Source organism: Emys orbicularis, chromosome 1 (assembly GCF_028017835.1).
Source record: "Emys orbicularis isolate rEmyOrb1 chromosome 1, rEmyOrb1.hap1, whole genome shotgun sequence".
NCBI lineage: Eukaryota > Metazoa > Chordata > Testudines > Emydidae > Emys > Emys orbicularis.
Window position 1 is genome coordinate 180,641,264 of NC_088683.1, and position 27,075 is coordinate 180,668,338.

Here is a 27,075-nt window from a genome sequence, read left to right on the forward strand (position 1 = left end):
GCAGGCTGGGAACCGGAGCTGCCGGTGGCGGGTCCGGGTAGCGGCCCCTCCCCCCGCTGCCGCCATGAGCTTCCTGATCGACTCCGGCATCATGGTCACCTCCCAGGTACCGCCCGGGCTCGGGCCCCGCGCGGGCAGGCGGTGCCGCAGCAGCGGAGCGGGGCGGGCGCTGACCCGGTCCCGGCGGCTCCGGGGGCTGTTTGACTGGGACGCCGAGGCCCTCCCCGCCCCCCATCGCTGGGCCCCGCGCCGGCCTGGCGGTAAAGTGGCGGCGGGGGCGGTGCTACAGCCCTGACCCCAGCTTCGTGTGACGCGCTTCCTCCCCCTCCCCCCACAGCGCTCACCAAAGGGGGGGGGATGGTCCCGGGGCCCCCAGCGCTTCCCCCCCCCCCCAAAGGTCTGTCACATCTGTGTGAAGAAAGTGAAACGGGAGGGGGGGCCCCAAATTTCTCTCCCCACTCCCCAAATCCTGCCCTGTCGCCGGGCACGCGCTGCGCTGCGTCTCACAAGCCAGCAGAATCCGCCCTCATGCCTCGAGGTGACTATTCCTGGCTCACTGCGATCCCCAGGGCTATGGGGTGAAGGGGCTCCCCATTTATACAGTGGCCCAGTGTGAGTGCAGTTTCACTGCTAGCTTAGACTACGGCTCCCTCCCCTTTTGCTCGTGCTTGTGGTTCCCAACCCTTTCAGTGCCATGACTCTATGCTTCAGCAGGAAAAAACAATCAGGACTTCCCCCTTGTAACCAGGAGAGAAGGTGGTTGTAACCTTCCCTGGACCTATTGATGGCCCCTGTTGAGAACCTGCTGCTGTGATGTATAGTCCACATCAGAATAAGTCTATACAAATCTCAAAATCAATCAGGATCTTTTAATTACTAAAACAATATTCAGCTCAGTAAACTAATCTCAGGATTGTGATTCCAAGCAAGATGGGGTGACAGGCTATTGAGAATTGAATTCCTATAACCCAGCATAATTTGCACAAATCCAAATTTGCCATGTATGGGAACCCATGGAAAAGTTCAGCCTGCTGTCCTTTGAACTGTCTGTCTTGGTTCTATCATTGTCCAGAGTGCTGGTTAATCATGGCCTCTCCTTCCTGCTTACAGCTTTGAGGAATCTGCTACAATTTTGCTTTCCAAGTTTGAAAGATTTTAATCTGTTTCTAGAAAGTATTTTTCGACAACTGTTGGAGCTCAGACACATCGTTCTCCCTTGATCCACCTGCAACCCAGGACCATCTCCATCTCTTTCATTTCCTCCAGTTTCCATCAGTCATCTTTCATTTCGTCTCTACTGTAGACATAGCTATCTCACTTGGGACCTTGACAAAAAACAGACTACCCCGGCTCTAGGAAGTGACACTGTATCACTGCCATCTGTTCTGCCTTTCTGATCCTATCTCTGACATCAAAAATACCCCTTTAAAATAAATTTAAAAAAAGAATCCATGTTCTTTCTGTTCATCTTCTCTTAACGTTTATCCACCTGTTTTTTAGACTGATGCCTTTGTGCCATCTGGGAGACAGGTGTGGTCCTGTGGCTAGAGCAGGGCATTGGCAGTCAGGGCTCCAGAGTTCTATTCTTAGTTCTGCAACTGACAAGTTCACTTTTGACCAAGTCACCTAACCTCTGTGTGGCTCAGTTTATCCATCCCCAAAATGGATATGGTATTTATTCTACCTCCAGAAAGGGTGTTGTGAGGCTTAGCTAATGCAAGTTTGTAAAGTGTTTTGCTTTGAGAATCTCTGATGACAAGCACTATACGGTATAAGTGAAAAGCATTATTGGGCTTGATCTGTCTTCTCCCTGTAACTTTTTACAGATGAGGCTCTTGCTTTCATGTATTCTGCCTTATTTGTAACTCCCTTCCCCTCCCTCTAAGCTGCTTGCCATCTTAAACTTTTTTTCTTTCACTTAAACCAGTCTTTCTAAAGCAGGGGTTCTCAAACGGGGGGTCAAGTTGTTTTGATCGAACCAACATGTACAAGGTGAGAGGCGGCACCTTGCTGCGTAGAGGGGTTGCACCTCAATACGTCAGGAGTGATGTATAACTTGTTTGTACCTGTGTATAAGAATGTATCCCTGGGGCGGTATCTTTGTCCGGCCGAGGGGGCAGTGGAAAGTCCCGCCACTGACTGAGCTGAGTCCATTGCTGAGCGGCACTTTCTCGTAGTATGCCCGGTAGACTAAGTAATCTGCAGGGAACTGCAGTTGTGTCAGGGTCGCAATAAACCTGGCCGAGGTGCCTTCGTACCTTACTAGAGTCTGTGGTCATTGGGGGTTCTTGTCGGGTTTGCGGTGTCAGCTATCTGCAGAGCTGGGACCGCACACAGAGGGAACACACGCACGCAGCCGAGTGATATCAACATAGGAGCAACCAGAGAACCACACCGGTAGCATCTGACAACAACCAATACAAAAGTTTGAGAACCACTGTTCTAAAGCATTGTGAGTGTGTTAAAGCCGCTATGTAAAAATAAAATGCATTCTAGGTCTTCATTAGTCTAGTGAAAGAGATGAATTCTGTAATATCTGTTCATACCTAGAAGCCTAGATGCTTGTTTTGACTCTTTCCCACTTCTTCTGCCCCCTTTCATTGAAAAGTTGTGCATTACTGGGTCTTCAGTAAGGCAGTGGTACTCTCTCAGTTACATTTCATCTCACTTAAAAATCTCCATCTCTCCACGCTAACAGCCGTTTTGGACCTCTCTGGTTATTGGATACTTAGGAACTATGTGACCAGGCGCTGTAGTACTTTGCCTGATGTTGCCCAGAAGCTTTCGACTTCACATTTTGCAAGTTTCTTCCTAACCAATATCTTTGGATTGGCCTCTCTTTTACAGGTGCTCTTCTTTGGATTTGGGTGGCTGTTCTTCATGCGCAAGCTATTCAAGGACTATGAGGTGAGAAGGGGCTGTTTCATTCAAACTGTGACTCTACATCTTACAGTGAAGCTGTCACACTGAAATCTAGTTCATTTAATAAAATCAGTAAAAAAACAGCTTGGGGTACTAGTTCCTCCTTTCAGCTGTATTTTTGTGGTTTTACAGTTACATTTTCCTGTTCTTAAAAAAGAATGTTTTTCCTCCCCTGTTGCTATTTGAAAAACCCACCTAGATAACAGGGTAAATGGACAATACTGGGGAAACAGTGAAAGTTATCATACACAGTGCTGTTAAATATAAACAAATTGAAAATGTAGGAAATATATATTTATATATATTCCTCATCACTTTTGGTTATACTCACCGTGGGTGTTCCTCATAACAGTTGTAGGTAAAAATTTTTCACACACAGACATTATTTTTAAGTTGATAGTGTCCCTTGAATTTAAATTCTGGAAAGCTGTTAAAAAAGGACAGTGTGACTGGATTGTTAGGAAGAAGCCATTGGGGAATAAAATTGTGACAGTGTAGCAAAATAGGAGGGATATGAGAGAGAGTATTGTGTAGGCTACGAATGGCCAAAGTGCAGGCCAAATGTAGTCCCACAGAGTATTGCAATACGATCCATGGCTTCCCATGTCTATAATTCAGAGTTTGGGCCAGCTGAGAGTACAGGGCCCAGCAAGTGATGCACCATTTTGATTCACGTGGCCTGATGCATTGTATGCTGGAGCATGTAGTCTTTCTACGTACAGCACCTCTGTCTTAAGTACAAAGGCAGCTACAATCAGCTCAATGTTGTACAAACTGGATGTAATCCTCTGGCTCCTTGCAAACTGCCAGTTTATCCCCCTGTTTTGGCAGGGTCCGGGCACCTCAAGTGTAGACCCTGTTCTGTGCTGAGGCACCTCATGGTTTATTTCCCCTGTTTGATATGTACCTGGCCAATACCGTGTGAGGATGGAAGTGACTCCTGTCTCGTGTTTGCTCCATCACAGGTGCGACAGTATGTGGTGCAGGTGGTCTTCTCTGTGACCTTCGCCTTCTCCTGCACCATGTTTGAACTCATCATCTTTGAGATCCTGGGGGTGCTAAATAGCAGGTAGGTATGGGGGCTACCACACTTTCCTAGATAAAGGCCTGGCCTTCGTTTTATTCTCTAGCTACTCTAGTACTATTTCTGAGTTAATTCTCCCCATATCAAGGAAAAGCTGTAGGCAACGTTATGAATAGCTCAGTGAAGACATCTGAGCAGCAGGGTCATTCATATGATTGAGCATGAGGCTGGAAGCCAGGAGCTGCTGAGTCCCATCCAGTCTCTGCTACCAACTTGCTCAGGGTCCTTAGGGCAAGTCACTTCTCTTCCTGCCTCAGTTTCTCCATCTATAAAATAAGGATTCTGTTTATACTGTTTCCCTCAGGGGTGTTGTGAGGATTAATTCAGATAATGTTTGTGAAGTGCTCTGTAATTATAAAGAGCTACAGAGAGTATTTGCTCAGTGCTTGATTGTGATGAAAACAGCAAATAAGATACTATGTTAATTGAAGAGTAAGAATGATACAACGGTAACTATAAATCGATGATACGTTCGCACCTTATAATCAGTATTGCTCGACTAATCTAAAATGACTGAAGACATGGACTGAGGGATTCCATATAAAAAGAGAGTTCAAAGTATTAGGCTTACTTCAGAAAGGAATAGAAAAAGAGGATATTGAACAGAGGAATATAGAAGCTGCCGGCTGGGTGCTCCAACTTACCTTTTCCCATGATACAAGAATAAGAGTGCACTCAAGGAAATTAAAACGCAACACATTTAAAATGGATAAAAGGAAATCTTGATTAGATAGCCCATTGTTGTGTTCTGGTATGCCAGTTGCTTTTTTATGCACATTTGTGAGCTCTAGAGTAAGGTCCAGTTTGGGGTGTCCCAGTGTGCTGCTTTTAGGCGGGTGTTATCTAGTGCAACTTAGTCTGAAGAAGGGGAGGGGTGAGATGTGTTCAGCTTTAAGAGAAAATCTTTCCATTATGATCAGGCCCTGACCAATCTTCTGATTCCTTTTCAGTTCCCGGTATTTTCATTGGAAACTGAACCTGTGTGTGATTTTGCTCGTCCTAGTCTTCATGGTGCCTTTTTACATTGGCTACTTCATTGTGAGCAATATTAGACTATGTGAGTATGCAGATTTACAGCAGTGAGATTGCTAGGTTTGAGAATTATGCCTCACAATGGGGGACAGGCCCCTTTCTCTTTGAAAGATGTCTCATTTTTCTCCCTACTCTGGCAGTTCTGACTGGGTAACTCCTCTTTACCTGTCTCTGAAAGTTCTCAGGACTTCCAGTGTGACAGACTGTTCACTCTGGAAGTAATTAAATCAACCGTTGGCCCTTAATACTTTAAACAAGGGGGATCATAAAAAAAATTCAGTAAATTGTCTCGCTACATAAGAGCTGATTATTATTTATTTCTTCTTGCTCAACATCAGCAACTGCTATTTCGGTTCTTCCTTTCAGCCATGTTTCTGCCTCTTCACCTTTCTTTCTTTTAGCTTTGTTCCCCCCCCCGCCCCCATCTTCCTCTTTCTTGCATTTGCTTGATTTTCAGTCTTTGTTTATATTGAAGCTGATCGGTAAATGTAAAGCACCAAATTCTAGTCCCAATACCTCTCTGGGCTCAGAGCCCCCACTAAGCAGGTTGGGAGACATTCTGCATGATACCTGCAGATGATATTTTTCTTCATGTTTTCTTCCCTTTCTCAGTTCTTGGAGGTGATTGGTGCCTGTTGGTAACATTATTGGAAGTTGTTGCTTTACTATTTGCAGGTCAGTTGGTCCTTAGAGCCCTTGCGTTGACTGTCTTGTTTTGGGGGGAAGTCAAATGACACACGGAAGCCTAGTTAAATTAGTCCTCACTCTTCTCCCCAACCCTCCTAAGATGAGGACTCAAGCTCCTCATTGGCTAACATACCTGTCTGCTGCTGCTTACTCTCCTATATGCTAGTCCTTCCCCAGCCTTAGCTGCTGATGTTCACCATCTCTCTGTTGTTACAGCTTAGAGTGGAGGGTGGGTGCACTGATTAGGATGAAGATGAGGTTCCTGGCAGAGGACATGTGTAGTGGGTGTTGACCAGGTCACACCTCCTAGTGGCTAATGACTCTCTCTCCTCCCCACCCCAGAATCCTAGAAACTGTTCAGTTCTTAGACAATGGGCAGTATTCTGTGCTGACTTGCAGCCTGCGCAACCCAATTGACTTTAGTGCTTCCATTACCTTTTTCCCGCTGTGTGTTCTTACTACTTAGCCTCCAGTGTCTTCCATTTCTCCTGCAGGTGTTTTTAAACTCAGAACTTTGATCTGCTCATTAATCCTTGTATTCCTTGTAATATTTTCCAGAAGCATTGTTAATTCTGACAGTGTTTTGGGTTCCCCAGCTGCATTCTTCATTGATGGAATTAAACATTCCCTCCCATTGGCCTTTAATCACAAGATTGCTTAATTTCTTTTGGAAAATTTGTTTGTTTAAAAATATTTTTAATTAACAAGCATTTCTTGTGATCAGAGGTCAGGAAAAGCTTATAGTTACAAATCATAAAGCCTGGGTCACATATGAGCACACACCGACCCTGTCAGTTGTAACACTTTCTAATCCAATCTTCTGTGTGCATTCACAAGTAGGGCTAGGGTCCTCCAACACTAGGGTCCCCTCACCCTCTCCCCTGTACAGCAGAAGGGCAAGATGCAGTCCACAGACTCTTCCAAGTGCAGGAACTGTTCCCTTACAGCAGAGGTTCTCAGCCTGTGGGCTGCTTACAGCCCAATCAGCACACAGCTGTGACCTATTTGACATCCTTAGGGCCATACGAGTAGTTTATATATTGTGTGGCTGTGGCCTACTTAGATATAGAGAGCTGCATATGCAGCCCACAGTGGTAAATAGGTTGAGAACCACTGCCTTGCAGCATGCTACAGGCCCTAGCCCTGCTAATGGGGGAAAGAAGTATCAACAGAAGTGGAGTCAGGGCTCTGCCCTACCCCTGCCCAAGTTAGAACAGCTGATCATGCATATTGCATCTCCTTAAGAGATGTGGCAGCATGTGTCGTCCCAGTGTGTGCGAGCTTCAGGATCGTTTATACCTTCTTGAGGAGCTGGCTGTCCCAGAGCTCCCAAAAAGAGGATTCATTGCATTACTCCTTGCTCTTGACTATGCCTTTCAGGTGATTGAGCCATTTAGAGTTGGCCAGTTTCATAAGAGTTACAGTACTAGATACTGCTAGCACAGTAGCAGTGCTAGATTGCTCCTGTTTTAATCATCTCTACGCAACACAATCTTGAGACCAATGTAGTGATTCTGCAGCCTTTCATGAAACCTAGACACAGGAACTTCCTAACAATGCCTGTTTTCTCTCCCCTTTTCTCAGTGCACAGACAAAGGCTGCTCTTTGCCTGTGTTGTTTGGTTGACATTCATGTATTTCTTCTGGAAACTGGGAGATCCATTTCCTATCCTCAGCCCAAAACATGGTGAGTTTTCATATGTATGTTTCTTTCTTTCTCCTCCTCCTCCTCCTCCTTTGCATAGATAGTGCTTCAGCATTTCACTGTCTGGCTCTTGGCAACTCTGTGAACTGAAGTACATTCCATAGCTGGTTGCTTACTCCTGAGAATAAGCTCTGAAAGTCAGGAAACCCCCATGAACCTTTAATGTCACCATAACACAGGTCCAAACAACTGGACTACCTAATTCATTTGTATTGTTTTCCCTCCAGAAAACAGCGGAAATATAGCAGGTCAGGAAGTCCTGGGTGAATCTGGAATCCAGAGGAACTTAACATTGCTTGCATTTTGCGGGGGGCAGAGTCCCCAAAATGTAAGACCTAAATGTTGACCACCATGTTTACTCTTTCTTTTCTTGCGGGTGCTAAAGCAAGTCCATGGAAGAAGAGAACTTAGAAAAATCAACACCCATTATTGAATAGTCAGTATTGAATTCTCGAGTCCTGATTTTTGTTACCATGTTGTTCTCCAGCTCCTTTTGAAATGAGTGAGGATTCTGTGCACAGAGGTGGTTGCAGAATGAGGCCTTAAATGCTTAATGGATGAATTCTCCCTCATTTGATGAGCCCCAGCATTGAAGGAACCCAAGAAGAAAGGAGAAATTAACAGGCTGGCCTGACCCTATAATAGCTGAAAGATTTCACCTGTGATTCTAAAACATTTTTTCTCTCTTAGGCCTGGTCTACACTGGGGGGAGGGATCGATCTAAGATACTCAACTTCAGCTACGAGAATAGCGTAGCTGAAGTCGACGTATCTTAGATCGACTTAGAATTACTTACTTCGCGTCCTCGCGGCGTGGGATCGATGGCCGCGGCTCCCCCGTCGACTTTGCTTCCGCCTCTCGCCGAGCTGGAGTTCAGCAGTCGACGGGAGAGCGATCAGGGATCGATTTATAGCGTCTACACTACACGTGATAAATCGATCCCCGATAGATGGATCGCTACCCGCCGATCCGGCGGGTAGTGTAGACGTACCCTGAGAAAGAATGCCTGATTACTTCACATCCCACTGAAATCCACCTTTCTCTGGGATTGAATACAGTATCTGTTCAGTAGTGTAGCGCAACATTGCATAGCAGTTTAAGGAACTGCAGGAAAGTAGTGTGTATCCCAGGGATCGGCAACCTTTGGCACGCGGCCTGTCAGGGTAAGCCCCTTGGCGGGCCGAGCTGGTTTGTTTACCTGCCGTATCCGCAGGTTCGATCGATCGCAGCTCCCACTGGCCGCGGTTCGCCACTCCAGGCCAATGGGGACTGCGGGAAGTGGTGGCCAGCATATCCCTCTGTCGCCGCTGCTTCCCGCAGCCCCCATTGGCCTGGGACGGCGAACCGCTGCCAGTGGGAGCTGCAATCTGCCGAACCTGCAGACGCGGCAGGTAAACAAACCAGCCCGGCCCGCCAGGGGCTTTCCCTGGCGGCCCGCGTGCCAAAGGTTACTGATCCCTGGTGTATTCATTTAAAGCTGCAGGAAGAGCTTGGTTTGGCAGAATGTAACCACGCAACTGGAATTTGGCCAGGGCACTGGAGCTAACCCTCTTAATCTATGTGTAAAAGTGTCATGGAATCATTGACCACTGGAAATTTCAAGAATCTAATTTTTTTACATCTGCTCTTAAAGACAACACTTACAGCCACATGGTGCCCCTTAGTACCATATGCAGGCATTGGCACAGAGAGACTATAAGAGAAGAGCGTCCTCTGTTGCATCACCAGTGTGATTAGTATTTACTTTAATTAGTTTTCCACTACAACTTTTGTTGGCCCCCATTCTGACTTTATAAAATGAACACTTTGTATGTCACCTCTCTGATCACAAAAGGAAGAATGCTAGGAAAAGCTTGGGATATCTTGCTTTAAGCAGTTGAACACGTCATTTTTAAAGGCATCTATATTTTACCTGCTCCTGTATATAACAGCATGTGGGGCAAAAGGCCAATGTATTGTTGCTCTCTAACTGGTGTAAATCTGCATGTGGCTGCACATGAATCTGTGGTCAAGCCCCTTTTGTTAAGGCCCTTTGCTATTGTTTTCATCATTTATTTCCCTTCCCTGAAGCATGAAATGTGGCCTGGCTCTCAGCCACCTCAGCTTCACAATCATATAAGCTCCAAATGTGCAGTGTATGGCTGCTGCTTTGTATCTCGTTCCCCAAAGGTGAGTGGTGTTTACTAGTCCATGATACCAGATTTCTATGAAAATCTGGTATGTGGTTGTAGCTGGCAATAGAAAGTTGGGAAGGACAAATTAATCTTAGTATTTTAATCGCCTTGGTTGCAATGCAGAGCCTTAGTCTGTGTTTTATTGCAATGTTTTTAGTGTGAATTTAGCGCTAATAAAAAATGCCAGAGTGACAGTGTCACAGTTCATGGCAACTGCACCTGTATTCCCCCTCCATGGTCCCTTGAGGGCACCCATTACGGGCTCCTCAGCAGTCACCTCTCTTGGTGACCCATGTCTGTCTCTCTCCTGACCAGGGTTTTCCAGGCTGCACTGTTCCTTGCCTACACTGAGTTCCCCTGCAAGTCAGATTGCCTAACCAGGCCAGAGTCTGCTCTTTGCTCTCTCTTCAAATGCTATGAACAATATAATTGCCAGCAGTTGTAAGTTACCACGCAGCACTTTCTAAGCACTCGTGTGTATTTTTAAGGTGAACGCATAACAGAGAAAATATATAAAAACAATAAAAGTTCCTATATACATATTAAAAGCTTACCAGCGCTCACCCATGAGTCTTATGGGGGCTCAGTAGGCCAAAGACCTTCCTACCCCTGCCAGGAAGACTGGTGTCCCCCTTAGACAGCAGGTCCTGTCCGTTTGCTGGATCAGAAGGAAGACCCTGAGTCAATTTAAACTCAGGCTATTTATCCCAAAGTCCTTTTTTTTTTTAATCTGTTGGTCTCTGGAGAATCCAGTCTGGAACAGTATATGTGAGCCTCTCTAGGTGGTGGTACCTCTCTGGAGGTGTTTGAACCTGAGTGAATTTGCCCAATTACCACCCAGTGTACAAGGAGCTGAGGCAGCCCTGCCTCATGGAGTAGAACACGATCGTACTTAAACCATTCATGTAAAACAGTGGACCCCAAAGGTACTGCTTGGAGTTGTAATATCTCCCCCATGAAGATGTTACATACAATCCTGTTTCACAATAATACTTAAATGTAATGCCATAAGTCTTTCAGGAATGTTGCAGGAAATTGCCATATCTGTTACAGATAGCACCTCTGGTAGTCTCTGTATCCATGAGGTGGATATAGCACAGCCATCAGCAGTAGCAGCTTCTCTCTACCCTAACCCCATGCCCTATAAGCACGTGTCAGATCTGATGTGGAGGGATCACTTCTACAAGAGAGGGGCCAGTTTTGATCTCTGTAGTCTTGTCAATTCTTGGTCTCTTTGCTGAAAATGATACCCTTGGTGCCATACATGCTAGTTGTAGGAGTGGGCTTTGTGACATGGACAGATGTCTGCCAGAAAGTAAACTAAGACCACCAAGCAGCCATCATATGACAAAAATTGGCCACTTCTGGGCTAGTGATTTAGAACGGAAGGGTAATGTGCAGCCCATCCCCAGTCTCCTGCAGACTCTGTTTAGCCTTGGTTTCCTGTCCTGTTTTTAAACCTGAGAGTTTCACATACTTCCCTGGGAGAGCATTCTCTTCCTCCTCTCCCCACCCCCTGCCTGTATACACTTTGAATCACCTCTGGTACCTGGACTCTGAAGGCAATTAGTTTGGTTAAGTAATTGAATGAGTACTGTAGTCTTTTATGAGGACACCAAAGTGTAAAAAAGTACAGTAAAAGCAACCCCTTACTTACATTGTCTTCTCTTTTTCAGGAATCCTGTCCATAGAGCAGCTCATCAGCCGAGTGGGTGTGATTGGGGTGACACTCATGGCTCTGCTTTCTGGATTTGGTGCAGTTAACTGTCCGTACACATACATGTCCTACTTTCTCAGGTAACCACAGCCTCTTGGAATTTTATTCTGTACACTCCTTGAGATTTTTTCCTTCTTCCCGTGTGTGCACTCTCTCAGATTCCCCTAGGACACTGCCCAGGTTTGGTCCTGGGCCTTCCTTTCCTGTCCCCCCAAGCCTGCTGATTTTAGCTGTCCCATCTACACTGCAAGACCCCTTCCATCACTGATGTATGCTGTCCTCACATAGACTCTTCAGTTCCAATTTGTTTGTCCCACATGCTTTTCCTTGTTCACATTCTCCTTGGAGTGGAGTACCAAGGCTAATGGGGTATTGTGTATATGTTACAGGAATGTGACAGATGCAGATATTCTAGCCCTGGAGCGCCGTCTCCTACAAACCATAGACATGATCATCAGCAAGAAGAAAAGGTGAGGAGAACAGAGCAGAGTCAAGATACTTTAATACTGTTGGGGTTAGCAGATTGCAGGGATACGGTGTTCTTGGAATAGCCAAAATCTTGGCTGTCAGGAGTTGTTAAGTAGTTGCATAACTGTGTCAGATAAGATTCCTTGCTTTGGTGAAACAAGTGTCCTGAAGGGGTTAGAATGGTGTATTGTAGCAGTCATTTCATTGCCTGAAACAAAATCTGTTCTGTTCCATTACAGGCCTAGACCCTGAACTTCCCAAGGTCCCTTCCAGCTGCACATTTTTAGGATAGGGAGGAATTAAATAGTTAGAGGTTCTTTGTTATTGGAGAACTTCTCTGTGCTGTGCTGGGTGTCGCAAGGGCCAATATTTTGAGTTGGGAGAGAGGGGTGCTTTAGCTTAAAATAATTATCAATGACCTTGAAGAGGGCTTGATGCCAAATGTGGTTCTACTGGCTGCAGATACAAAAAAGGGGACCAGTAAACACAGTGGAATCATAGATTGCATTGACAATGCTATGAAAAGGTTTCAGCTTAGGGTTGGATAAGTGGCTCATGCATTTCAGTGCAGTGAAATGTTGAAGTAATGAGGCTGGGAGCCAGCAGTGATTATAGAGATTATGTTGTAGTGTAAATGGGAGCATGAGGGACAATATACAGCAGCTGCTTTTATATTTGAACCAGTTCTTGAAGTCTTGTACAGATGGTCCAAAGCATCAAACAGTCCCATCCTGTAATGGCTTTACCTGATTCTGCGTTATGAAAGCTTGTGTCACAGCCCTGTAATGACTACCAGAGTGCAACAGTTGTCAAACTTCACTGCACCGTGACCCCCTTCTGACAACAAAAATGACTACATGACCCCGGGACCAAAGCCTGAGCCTGCCTGAGCCCCACCACCCCAGGCAAGGGGGCCAAAGCCAAAACCCAGGCAGTGAGGCTTGAGCTTTGGCTTCGGCCCTGGGTTGTGGGGTTCGGGCCTCTGCCCTGGGCCCCAGGAAGTCTAATGCGAGCCCTGGTGACCCCATTACAATGGGGTCCCGACCCATAATTTGAGAACTGCTGCCATAGAGCATTGCTGCATTCAGACCAGTCCTCACAGCTCTGGGGAGAAGGCAGTTGTACAATGACAGAGGTGTTCCAAAGGAGAGAGGCATTTGGTGGGTTGTGTGGTCACTGAAAGAACATAAGAACCGCCATACTGGGTCAGACCAAAGGTGGTTCAAGCCCAGTATCCTGTCCTCTGACAGTGGCCAATGGCAGGTGCCCCAAAGGGAATGAACAGACAGGTTATCATCAAGTGATCCATGCCCTGTCACCAAATCCCAGCTTCTGGCGAACAGAGGCTAGGGACACCATTCCTGCCCATCCTGGTTAATAGCCATTGATGGGATCTATCTTCCATGAATCTGTCTAGCTCCCTTTTGAACCCTCTTATAGTATTGGCCTTCACAACACCCTCTGGCAAGGAGTTCCAGAGGATGACAGTGCGTTGCATGAAAAAATACTTTCTTGTGTTTGTTTTAAACCTGCTACCTATTAATTTCATTTGGTGGCCCCTTGTTCTTGTATTATGAGAAGAAGTAAATAACACTTCCTTATTTACTTTCTCCACACCAGTCATGATTTTATAGATCTCTATCATATCCCCGCTTAGGCGCCTCTTTTCCAAGTTGAAAAGTCCCAGTCTTATTAATCTCTCCTCATACGGAAGCCGTTCTATACCCCTAATAATTTTTGTTGCCCTTTTCTGAACCTTTTCCAATTCCAATATATCTTTTTTGAGATGGGGCGACCACGTCAGCACGCAGTATTCAAGATGTGGGTATACCATGGATTTATATAGAGGCACTATGATAGTTTCTGTCATCTTATCTATCCCTTTCTTGATGATTCCCAACATTCTGTTTGCTTTTTTGACTGCCGCTGCACACTGAGTGGATGATTTCAGAGAACGATCCACAATGATTCCAAGAGCTCTTTCTTGAGTGGTAACAGCTAATTTAGACCCCATCATTGTATATGTATAGTTAGGATTATGTTTTCCAATGTGCATTACTTTGCATTTATCAACATTAAATTTCATCTGCCATTTTGTTGCCCAGTCACCCAGTTTTGTGAGATCCTTTCGTAGCTCTTCGCAGTCTGCCTGGGACTTAACTATCTTGAGTAGTTTTGTATCATCTGCAAATTTTGCACCTCACTGTTTACCCCTTTTTCCAGATCGTTTATGAATATGTTAAATAGGACTGGGCCCAGTACAGATCCCTGGGGGACACCACTATTTACTTCTCTCCATTCTGAAAACTGACCATTTATTCCTACCCTTTGTTTCCTATCTTTTAACCAGTTACCAATCCATGAGAGAATCTTCCCTCTTAGCCCATGACTGCTTATTTTGCTTAAGAACCTGTGGTGAGGGACCTTGTCAAAGGCTTTCTGAAAATCTAAATACACTATATCCACTGGATCCCCCTTGTCCACATGCTTGTTGACCCCCTCAAAGAATTCTAGTAGATTAGTGAGGCATGATTTCCCTTTACAAAAACCATGTTGACTATTTCCCAGAAAATTATGTTCATCTATGTGTCTGACAATTTTGTTCTTTACGATAGTTTCAACCAATTTGCCCAGTACTGAAGTGAGGCTTACCGGCCTGTAGTTGCCAGGGTCACCTCTGGAGCCCTTTTTAAAAATTGGCATCACATTAGCTATCCTCCAGTCATTTGGTACAGAAGCTGATTTAAATGATAGGTTACAGATGACAGTTAGTAGTCCTGCAATTTCACATTTGAGTTCCTTCAGAACTCTTGGGTGAATACCATCAGGTCCTGGAGACTTATTACTGTTTAGTTTATCAATTTGTTCCAAAATCTCCTCTAACGACACCTCAATTTAGGACAGTTCCTCAGATCTGTCACCCAAAAAGAATGACTCAGGTTTGGGAATCTCCCTCACAGCCGCAACAGTGAAGACCGATGCAAAGAATTCATTTAGTTTCTCTGCAATGGCCTTATTGTCTTTGAGTGCTCCTTTAGCATCTCAATCGTCCAGTGGCCCCACTGGTTGTTTAGCAGGCTTTCTGCTTCTGATGTATTTAAAAAATGGTTTGCTATTACTTTGGAGTCTTTGGCCAGCTGTTCTTCAAATTCTTTTTTCGTCTTTTTAATTATATTTTTACACTTCATTTGCCAGAGTTTATGCTCTTTTCTATTTTCCTCATTAGAATTTATCTTCCACTTTTTAAAGGATGCCTTTTGCCTCTCACTGCTTCTTTTAGTGTGTTTAACCACAGTGGCTCTCTTTTGGTCCTCTTACTATTTTTTTTAAATTGGGGTGTACATTTAAGTTGAGCCTCTATTATGGTGTCTTTAAAAAGTTTCCACGCAGCTTGCAGGGATTTTACTTTTGGCACTGTACCTTTTAATTTCTGTTTCACTAACCTCCTCATTTTTGTGTAGTTCCCCTTTCTGAAATTAAATGCTACAGTGTTGGGCCGCTGTGGAGTTTTTCCCGCCACAGGGATGTTAAATTTAATTATATTATGGTCACTATTACTAAGCGGTCCAGTTATATTCACCTCTTGGACCTGATCCTGTGCTCCACTTAGGACTAAATCAAGAATTGCCTCTCCTCTTGTGGGTTCCAGGACCAGCTGCTCCAAGAAGCAGTAATTTAAGGTGTCAAGAAACTTTATCTCAGCATCCCTTCCTGAGGTGATATGTACCCAGTCAATATGGGGATACTTGAAATTCCTTATTATTATTATTATTATTATTATTATTATTATTATTAATATTGAGTTTTTTATTTTAATAGCCTCTCTAATCTCCCTGAGCATTTCAGAGTCACTAACACCATCCTGGTCAGGTGGTCTGTAATATAGCCCTACTACTATATTCTTATTTTTCAAGCATGGAATTATTATCCATAGAGATTCTATCATACAGTTCAGTTCATTTAAGATTTTTACTTCATTTGATTCTACGCTTTCTTTCACATATAGTGCCACTTCCCCACCAGCACGACCTGTTCTGTCCTTCCGATATATTTTGTATGCTGGTATTACTGTGTCCCATTGATTATCCTCATTCCACCAGGTTTCTGTGATGCCTATTATATCAATAATGTCATTTAATACTAGGCACTCAGTTCACCCATCTTATTATTTAGACTTCTAGCATTGGTATATAAGCATTTTAAAAACTTGTCATTTTTTGGCTGTCCCTATTGCATGACGTAATTTAATGGGACTTTTTTTCATTTGACTGTTTCCCATCAAATCCTCCCTGTATTTTATCATTTTCCATCCTCTCCTCCTTATTAGGACATAGGGAATCTCCATTTATAGATCCTCCCCTGAGGGATGTCCAAACCACATGCTCCTCTGCATCTGTCGGCTTTCCCCCAGTCCTTAGTTTAAAAACTGTTCTATGACCTTTTTAATTTTAACCGCCAGCAATCTGGTTCCATTTTGGTTTAGCTGGAGCCCATCCTTCCTGTATAGGCTCCCTCGCTCCCAAAAGCTTCCCCAGTTCCTAATAAAGCTAAACCCCTCCTCCCTACACCATCGTCTCATTCACGCATTGAGACGCTGCAGTTCTGCCTAACTGGCCCTGCGCGTGGAACTGGAAACATTTCAGAGAATGCTATCACGGAGGTCCTGGACTTCAATTTCTTACCTAGCAGCCTAAATTTGGCCTCCAGGACCTCTCTCCTATCCTTCCCCATGTCGTTGGTACCTACATGTACCACAACCACCGGCTCCTCCCCAGCACTACACATAAGCCTATCTAGATATCTGGAGAGATCTGCAATCTTCACACCAGGCAGGCAAGTCACCATGCGGTTCTTCTGATCATCACAAACCCAGCTATCTATGTTTCTAATGATCAAATCGCCCATTACTAATACCTGTCTCTTCCTAATAACTGGAGTTCCCTCCCCCGGAGAAATATCCTCAGTGCGAGAGGATACCACAACATCATCTGGGAGGGAGGGTCCCAACTATGGGATCGTTTCCCTCTGCTCCAGTTAGATGTTCTCCTTCCCTGAGGCCTTCATCTACTGTGTCCTGGAAAGTCTCATCTGTGTACCTCTCTGTCTCCCTTAGCTCCTCCAGCTCAGCCACCCTGGTCTCCAAAGTCCGTACACGGTCTCTGAGGGCCAGGAGCTCCTTGCACTGAATCTATATATATGTCACCAGCCCATAGGGCAGGTAATCGTACATGCTGCATTGGGTGCAATAAACTGGGTAGGTCCCACTCTGTTGCTGGACTTCTGCCTGCATTCTCTCTTTTTTTTTTTTTTTTACTCCCAAAGCTTGTTTCGTTGTTGGTGCTTTGTTTTTATCAAGTGGTGTTTTGACCTTTAAGTGCACAGAATGTTAGGTGTCTCTAGCCCCTGCTCACACTCCCCCTTTAAACTCCCTTGCCAAACTCCCCTGTTAGCAGCTCCTGTCCTCTGAGATTGAAGACTGCGGAGTCACATGATCTGGAAGAGGACATGGGAGGCTGACAAGTCACATGACTGAGACACCAGTTGAATCTTTATTTTTAATTCGTGTGAAATCCATTCTGTATTACTGAAACCTCAACAGCATGGCAGCTTGTTTGATTAGGACTGAATTCCATTCCTGAGCTGACTAAGATGTTTTGGAGCAGGATTGGTGATTGGGTGAATGGTAGGGGTGTGTCTCTGCACTGAATAAGTTTCACAATGCCTGCTGTACAAGGCATCTTTTTCTGAGAACTGAATCTTTTCTCTTTTCAGAATGGCAATGGCCCACAGGACCATGTTCCAAAGAGGGGAAGTGCACAACAAACCCACCGGCTTCTGGGGAATGATAAAAAGTGTTACCACATCGGCCTCTGGCAGTGAAAGTATCCTTCTTCTCCTGTCCGTGGGGCTTCAGGCTAGTTCCCTGCTGAGTAGAAATGGGATTTAATTAGGAAAAAGGACAGGGAGGCCAGTGTTGTTAAGCATTTATATATCACACAGCTCTTCCCAAAGCATAGTGTAAGAAACACTTTATGCCCCAAAGAGCAAAGGGTTGGTGTAGGGAGAGTGTTGATGAGAACAAGATAGAAAGGAATCCTGTGAGAAGGGGTGGGGTGGGACTTGGGAAACAGTGGGAGTTACAGAAAGACAATAGTTTTTGCTAAGCATTCAGATTCAGCTCTCCCAAAATGCTTCAGGGGAGGGGCAGGGAACCTTACTGAGAGCCATATGGGTAGGGTTCTGGGCCAACAGGAAGGAGCAGGAGGGTATACATGGTGACGAAAATTCTCCACAGGATTTGATAACCAGTCTGTAACTCCCAGTAGAAGTCCTGTAGATGGTGATGGAGTGCAAGTAACACAAGGAAGTTCTAGTGGAGATTAAGGTGTGCGGATGTTATAAAAACAAAGCAGCTAGTTTTTGGGAGAGACTTGGTTCCATTTGGTAGTGTGCATTCCTCTGCTTGTGATACAGAGATCAATTATGTGATCCTGTTAAAGGTACCATGCTGCCCAGCATTGTTACAATGGAGTGCTCTGAAGATTCTATCATATGAGGGTTTTTGGAGCAGTTTAAACTGAGATTGTGTCTGTACAGGGAGCCCAGGAATGGAGGAACCTCAGGGTATGTTTGTTTCCAGCTGATGTTAGGAACTTCTGCAGAATTCTACCCTTAACTCTTCTGGTTTGCCAGATCTGTCCCTTATCCAGCAGGAAGTGGATGCGTTGGAAGAGCTGAGTCGGCAGCTTTTCCTGGAAACTGCTGACCTGCATGCAACTAAGGTACATAGCAAAGAGCCACATTGATAGTCTGGGAGAGGATGAGCAGAATAGACAGAAGTAATTTTAAAGTCATTCATCTGGCAACAACGAAAACAGCAGCTGGTTTCTCAGCTTTGACACAATATTGGAAGAGTCTGTTTCTCAAATCTGGGGGTCAAATGGCAAGCCGTTTTCCCCAGTTCAGATATGCAGCGGAACATGTACCGGGCCTCAGAAAAGGCCAGCAATCCCAAACTGTGTTGGGAGAGTGGAGGGAGTAACCAAGGGGCCTGTGCTCAGTTCCCCTGCTAATAAGGCCCTGACTTAGTCTTTTCTTCTGCAGATTGGCCTCACAATGTACTGAAGTGATGAGTTCTTATGTTCTATAAAAATTAATACATGTCAGTGCTAAAATGTCAGGAGGTGGCATGGCTTAATGGAAGCCAGGAATAGAAGTTTGGAGAGCTGGGTTCTCTTTCCAGATCTTTATTAGCTGTGACACTTTGGCACGTCACTGGTCAGTGCCTCAGTTTCCCCATTCATAAGAGGAGCTACTGTTACAGCTTTCTTTCACATGGGGCTTGAGGTTCATTCATTAATGTAAGTGTTTGTAAACACTTGAATGGTGAGAGCTGTAGAAGGACAAAGTAATCATTGCTGTTTTTTACTGGTAATTGTTTAAAACTTATAAATTTGAATTTTATGTGAACCTGAAAATGTTAAATGTATGGGTGTTTTTTGTTGTTTTTGTTCCCTTTCAGGAGAGAATAGAATACTCCAAAACTTTCCAGGGGAAATACTTTAATTTCCTGGGTTACTTTTTCTCCATCTATTGTGTCTGGAAAATCTTCATGGTACGTGAATGTCATATATTGTTGGCCATAAACCTCTTGCATGGAGGGTTACACCTTGCTTAGATTGTTTGATACATACAGGAAATGAGACTTTACACACAGATTCTTGCCTGCACCTTAAGAATATTCTTCCAGTTTCCTTTCATACGTCCTGCTCCTGGAAATTAGTTTTTGAATGAAATTAGCATCCATTTGGGATAACTGTTTCTTACTTCATTGTGTGTTTTCATACATTTTGTATACTCTCAGTTAACTCTATGGGACTGTTCTGTGATGAAATACAGAGCAAAGGACATGTATGTGTGTCACAGATACAGTTGTGCTGTGTATACCACATTCCCTTGAACTGATGCACTTGTCTCTCTCCTGCAGGCAACCATCAATATCGTATTTGATCGAGTTGGGAAGACTGATCCAGTCACAAGAGGAATTGAGATCACTGTAAATTATCTGGGAATCCAGTTTGATGTGAGAAACATTTAAAACCCCCACTCACATCAGTAATTGCTGTTTTATCTATTACTAACTGAACTGGTGGTGTGGGAGCAGCTGGTGGGGATTAATGGGGCTTTGAGAAGGGGCTTAGATTTCTCCACCAATCTGGGAGCACATCATTTTAACCATGTTTCTAGTGAAAGTTAATGCTGGAGGATGTCCACTATCCACACAATAGGCCTATTGCATGTTAGTAGCTCACCATGCTGCATACCCTGACCTGGAGGGAGGAAAGGGTCCTTTGAGCTTTCATGTCACGGTCCCATGAGATGCGAGCATTCCATTCACCCCCATCTTAATGGAGTTATTGCCATAGGTGGTTGTATATAACTCTCAGGCAGAGATTCATGGTTAGAGCAGAGAACTCTGAGCTGGATTTTTGTTTGTGGCTCTGCTATTGACTAATGTCCTTGGAGAAGTCACTTAACCATTATGAGCCTCAGTTTTCCAATCTGTAAAATTAGAATAATACCTGTCTTTTGGGATGTTGAACACTTCAATGGAGGGCACTATGGAAGTGGCTGTCCACAACGTGTCAATATGTGGAGGGGTGCAGTGGACAATGTGTGTGCACGTACACTGCGTGAATTTACAGTTCATGTGAATAGATCTCTGAGGACTTAGATTAGTATTTGTTAATAAGAATGGACAACGTACTCAGCTGTGAATAAGAGATGAATAGTCTCTGACCTGCAGAACTTAGTTTGTGTTAGTGTATTCACGGGCAGACAATTTTACAATGAGCATTCTTATTATTGTGAATAGTAATAAGTGTGTGCTTGCACAATTTGTATACTAGTTGGTTTGTGGCACATGATTACAAGTGAAACATGAAATGACTCCACCTCCCTGGGGGTGTGCTCCATTTGAATTAGGGCTTGTGTTTTTATTTGTGCTTATTTCAGCTTTCACTTTTTTCTTGTAAAGTGTTACTCTTTTCTGACGCTGTATCAGGGGCAGGCAAACTTTTTGGCCTGAGGGCCGCATCAGGTTTCAGAAATTGTATGGAGGGCCGGTTAGGGGAAGGGGTTGTGGCCTGGCCCCCCCCCCACCCCCCCGCCCGGACTCCTGTCCCATCCAACCCCCCTGTCCCCTGACTGCCCCGGGAACCCCTGCCCCTGACTGCCCCCTGCCGGACCATCCAACCCCCCCTCATTCCTGACTGCCCCACCCCCCCCGGGACCCCTGCCCCATCCATCCATCCCTTCTCCCTGTCCCCTGACTGCCCCCAGAACCCCTGCCCCTGACTGCCCCCTGCCACTCCATCCAACCCCCCCTCCTTCTTGACTGCCCCACCCGGACCTCTGCCCCCATTCAACCCCCTCTGTTCCCCGCCCTCTGACCGCCCCGACCCCTATCCACACCCCTGCTTACCCCCCCGAACTCCCCTGCCCACTATCCAACCCCTCCTGCTCCCTGCCCCCTTACCGCGCTGCCTGGAGCACCGGTGGCTGGCGGTGCTACAGTCGCGCCGTTGCCACCACGCAGCACAGAGCATCGGGTCAGGCCGGGCTCTGCAGCTGCGCTGCCCCAGAAGCTCGTAGCCCCTCTGCCCAGAGCATTGCGCCTCCCCAGCCAGGAAGGTCCCGCGGGCCGTAGTTTGCCCACCTCTGCACTATATAAATAATTACACACGCAAAACTACATTAAAAGGACATGAGTGAGGTTTTGACGTCAAGCACTCAAAAGTTAGGAAATGCCAGCATTAAGGTTGCTTGTGCAGCCTTAATTCAGCTTTCTTGTGCGTATGCATTCTGGTACAGTCTGTAGTTACATGATCACTAGGGGCCTACCAAATTCACGGTCTATTTTGGTCAGTTTCACAGTCCTAGGATTTTAAAATCATAAATTTCATGATTTCAGATATTTAAATCTGAAATTTCAGTGTTGTAACTGTAGGGGTCCTGACCCAAAAGAGGGTTGTGGGGGGTGAGTTGCAAGGTTATTGTGGTGGGGGATCACGGTATTGCCACCCTTACTTCTGCACTGCTACTGGCAGTGGTGCTGCCGTCAGAGCTGGCTGACTGGAGAGTGGTGGCTGCTGGCCAGGAGCCAGCAGCAGCGCAGAAGTAAAGATGTCATGATCGGGCGCTGCCTTCACAGCTAGGTGCCTGGCTAGCAGCCTCTGCTCTCTGGCCACCCAGCTCTGAAGGCAGCACAGAAGTAAGGGTGGCAATACCCAACCCTCCTACAATAACCTTGCCCTCCCTCCCCCACATAACTCCCGTTCGGGTCGGGGCCTACAGTTTGAGAAACACTGGTGAAATCTGCATAGTATAGGGCAAAAGTACACAAAAGACCAGATTTCGTGGGTGAGCCATGACTCATTTTTCATGGCCATGAATTTGATAGGGTTCTAATGATAACATACTATTTTTTCCTCTCTCCCCCCTCTATTCCTCCCTCAGGCTTCCTGGACCAGATGCAGAAGGAGGAAGGGTAATAATAGAGAGCACAGCAGAGACAGGCTCCCTGATCTAAGTTTAGGTGTCTGGACCTCAGGATGGATTGATTTAAATCAAGGCAATTTAAATAATGATTTAAATCACTAAGTGGAAAGCCTCTATTTTGATCAATGATTTTTAATCAACTTTTCTATTTGTACTTCAGTTACCTTCTAAAAGAAGGTACATTCTCATGGGTTGATCTAACCATTAAAACATTGATTTACAGCTAAATAGAGCCTTTACACTAGATTTGATACACCTATTTGCTACCTAGGAAGATACAACACTATATATACACTTATTAAAGCAATTATATCGCTTAATATTTTCAGATTATTTTTAATTCTACATTTTTAGTGTGTTAGAAAATAGTGAATGAGATATTATTTACTAGATAATTAACTTTTTGCTCATTATTTGTATCTAACTGCATTAGGATGGTAACTGGAAGTTATTTAAATACACAAAACAGCATATATTTATATTTATTAAACAAAACAACCTTAAATGTTTTGTATACATAAGCTTCTCTTACCAAAATGTGTTTCACATTTACAAATAAATTGTAGGAAGTTTAGGCCTTAATGTATTTTATATTAAATCACGATTTAATTTTGAACAGGTTTATTTTTAAAAAGAAAAATGTATTGTAATTTAAACAACAATAAAAAATATCTGATTAAAATAAAAATGATAGATTTTAATCCACCCTGCTGGACCTGGCACAATCCCCAGCAGCTCAGAGCTGCAATTTCAGGGAAAGTCCTGCTGAGCCTCAGGCTGGAGCATTTTCAATATGAATGGAATCTGCAGGGAATATAACTGCATTCCAGCAAGTCTCTACCAAGTCTATGCAAACTGCATTTTTTCTCAGGTTTATGTAACTTGGACATATTTGGGTGGATTTTCACAAGGATGTCAAAAGGCATATCCCTCCCAAATTTCAAGCCTCTACTCTGACGTATGGGGGCTTTACTGCTTTTCAAAGAAAAGATCTCCAGAATTTTTTAACATGGTCAAAACAATGTACTTTTCCGTAGCCTTGTTTTTGGAAATGGCTGAATTGTTTGGACTGAAACTTTTTGGAATTTTGAGGCAGACACTTTCCATGGAAAATTTCAGCCCAAATAATTAAAATTTGGCCAAGTTATAACCAATTGAAAAGAGGGTCTTATAATGAAATGTGTTGGGCAACCTTAATGATAGATGGGGCTACCAGCCCTTCCTATAATAATAATCTCTTCTGCTTGTTGTAGCCATATACCAGCTATCCAGAAGAGGGCAGTGGTTCACATGTTTATTGTGAAAAGATGGAAACACTGAGGGACCTTGCCTAGTATATTACATGTATCTACAAGGCAGTTACCTTTATGTACCAAATAGATGTGTGTTCTTTTGTATTTACTCTATAAATATTCACATCTGAACCCTCAGTTCCTTCCATGAAGTCCACATAGGCTAGATCTGTGCATTTCCCATGTTTGTAGAGTAAGCACTCGCACATGAAAGTACCCATCTTTGTGCCCTTGCAGGAGAATATATACCTGTATGTAAATTTCTCTACAGTGAGTATCTGCACAGTATGAGAATTCAGAGATCCTGTTAAGTGCACATCCACACACATTCTTCAAATGCCTGGCCCCAGGGATTTAACAATTTCCTGTTTTTGTTGGTGCAGGTAAAATTCTGGTCTCAGCACATTTCCTTTATCCTCGTTGGAATAATCATCGTCACCTCCATCAGAGGCTTACTGATCACACTCACAAAGGTACACCTGGCCAGAGCCCTCTTATGTGATAGTAGTCCAGGAGAGCTTGCGTGTATTTCTAATTTAGTCAAGAGAACATTGTGTAAACGAGGTTTTCAATCTTTTTTCATTTGTGGATCCCTAAAAAATTTTGAATGGAGGTGCAGTCCCCTTTGGAAATCTTAAACCACTGGTGTAAACCTTTAGTACAAATGTAGGACCTGTGGTCTCTATTCAGTTAGTAGACAAATAGGGGATGAGGAAGGCTGGGATAGAAGTCCTTGCAGGGAGTGGGATGGAGAAAAAAGTCTTTTAGGGCTGAATTAGAGAAGGGGAGGATAACTTTTCCTGGCTTATCTGGGGTATGGTCCTATTGAGAATTCTTTCAGCAATTTCCGTCACTAAATGCAATGCACAATCTATAAGTGCCTCCAGTCCAAGCAGAGGAATGGTGTTAATGTTAGGGCTGTAAATAGTATTATAAATGTTTTAAAACTCTTAGAATAATCTGAGACTCTCTCCTTGCCCTAGACTTCCTCTCTTAAAAAAAAAAAAAAAAAAAAAAAATCTCCCTGTTGCTACCAACAGTAGTCATGCTAGTGTAAATTGGCTTCCATTGTTTTAATCAGCAGGCTTTCTAATTTCTCAGAACAGATCTAGTGATTAATCCCTGGTTGCTGCCTGTGAGCAGTTTATATTAGCCCTTCCACTGTTTTTACTATCAGTGGTAGTAAGATTGGGAAATTTTAAGAGACGAAGTGTAATGTAGACTAGGCTTAACAGTGATGTGGAAGCCTGGATCTGTTAGTATTGGGTATTGAATGGCGATTAAGAGGACTTGGGTTGCTTCATTTAAACTGCTAGCTATTTCTGGGGAGCAGGTAGGGGATTAATGCTTTAGTACAACCACAGGGGGAAACTGGCAACACACAACAGGGTGACCCATCGATGCTGGCCTGTAAACTGGGCTTAGGGTACCTAGGCTAGAATGTATTTTGGGTTGTTTTTTGTTTTGTTTTGTTTTTTAAAACTGGATTCTCCACACTGGCTGGCCATGCAGTGTTAGTAGCTGGTTTAGTGGGACCTATGTTAAAACACTTGTAGCTCTACTGAGGACAAGGCCCAGGTCTGTATCTTTGAAAGGTGTGGTGTACATACACATCTAGGAAGCATGTCTTTTTCCTTCAGTGCTGGTTTCTAGGACTAAAGGGGAATGATTGGAGCATGTATTCCTTCCATGTTCCTGTAGAAGGGAGCACAAACATGCCTCATGATGAGTCCTATTTTCAGTACTTTTTTTCCCCTCTTTACAGTTCTTCTACGCCATCTCCAGCAGCAAGTCCTCCAATGTTATTGTTCTGCTGTTGGCACAGATCATGGTGAGTATCCAGACCTGCTAGTGAGCTTTTATCATATTGTCCCATCTCAGCAAAGTAGCCACCTGTGAAGCAGTTAACTGATGCGCTTCCTGTATCTTATCTCCAGGGGATGTACTTCGTCTCTTCTGTGCTCCTAATCCGGATGAGTATGCCCCCGGAGTATCGCACTATCATTACAGAAGTCTTGGGGGAGCTGCAGTTCAATTTCTATCACCGTTGGTTTGATGTGATATTCCTGGTTAGCGCTCTCTCCAGCATCCTTTTCCTCTACTTGGCACATAAACAGGCCCCAGAGAAGCACATGGCGCTCTGAATCCATTCCAGTTCTGCCCACTGTTCTATAATCCCTTCTGGTGGACTACTGCAACTCATTAGGGGTGACAGGATTTGGAGAGAGGGAGGGCAGCTCTTTCTGTGCTCTGATGATGTAATTGGCCCTTCTGACTTCCACAGTTGCACTTAGAAGCTATATGGTTCATCCTGTGAAGAGGGTGCCATGAGCTGAACAAACAGCAGAGGCAGGAGAAAAGTGGAGGACAGCTGAGAGCCACGGAATAGGAAACTCCATGGGACAGGTGTGTCTTATGGTATTGAAAAATCTGCCAAGGATGGTCTGAGGAGAGACCTCTTAAAATCACGGGTAGAAGAATTCTGCGTAAAGGACACCGAGGAAACGTGATTTCAGTTTAAAAACAAATCAGTCTTAATCCAGAGTTGGAGGGTGTTGATTCTGGATCTGAATGTCTGAGTCTGTGAAATTAAATCAGCTTTCGTAATACCTCACCACTAGCATCATAATTGTTTGTGTCAGTCCCAGGGACTTTAATGGAGATGAGCAAGTGTGTGAATGTCATTGTTTGGCAGAGGGGGAAGTGGATTGAGATTCATGGGAGATGTGCATGATTAGTATCTAGCTTCCTTAGGAACTGGAAGTCAGTCCTTTGTTACCATTTAGGGTAATGAATCAGAGTCCATGCCTTGGGTTACTGTTCACTGGAGTTTAGTGCGAAGTCAAAGATGGTAGCTATAATTAGTTTACGTTATACACTAGAAATTCAGTGCTCCCCACTGACCGATATATTCTACATCAGCCCATGTCCCTTGTTGGCTTAATGCAAGTCACTAAGGTAAATTTCACCCATGCAACTTAAACGTATAGCTTCCTGAAAACCATTCTCCAGACCTTGCTCATTTTAAAGCTGTTGTGGAACATACATCGTAGATGGCAGGAGTAAGACCCGGGAAAGAGAAATAGCCACGCTGATTGATTTATTTATGCTTCGTCTCAAGCTTACACCAAGGAGGTATAGCATCCACTATCGGTACTACAGAGCTGGTTCATATTGCATTAGAGACAAGGTGTTGGCATGTAGGCAAACAAAGCTGTTTACACTGAATTACAGACACTGTTCAAACTGCCATGATCTGCAGCTAGGAGAGTGGGGTGGAGGGAATGGTGCTTGTAGCTTCTGAACAGTGAACTATTAAGTTAACCTATTGTTTTGAATGGACAATATCGACAGCTTGTTAGCAAGTGAAAAGAGTGTTCTTCACAGAATACATTAGCTTATCATGATATATTACATCTAATGGGTTAAACTGAT

The 27,075-nt window shown here is 44.4% G+C and overlaps 1 protein-coding gene across 2 annotated transcripts; it reads left to right on the forward strand.

Moving 5' to 3' along the window:
* GPR89B (G protein-coupled receptor 89B) lies at positions 1-26,254 on the forward strand. 2 transcript variants are annotated; one of them, XM_065403138.1, is made up of 14 exons: positions 1-106; positions 2,848-2,907; positions 3,888-3,991; positions 4,957-5,063; positions 7,310-7,411; positions 11,280-11,400; positions 11,710-11,790; positions 17,561-17,670; positions 18,482-18,570; positions 19,311-19,403; positions 19,776-19,871; positions 24,024-24,113; positions 25,406-25,471; positions 25,578-26,254. In XM_065403138.1, the coding sequence occupies exons 1-14, from the start codon at positions 65-67 to the stop codon at positions 25,782-25,784; spliced, it is 1,368 nt and encodes a 455-aa protein (XP_065259210.1). In that variant the 5' UTR covers positions 1-64; the 3' UTR covers positions 25,785-26,254. The 2 variants fall into 2 exon arrangements, with proteins under 2 accessions (XP_065259210.1, XP_065259217.1); XM_065403145.1 differs by lacking the exon at positions 1-106 and adding an exon at positions 462-538.
* The last annotated feature ends 821 nt before the right edge of the window (positions 26,255-27,075 follow it).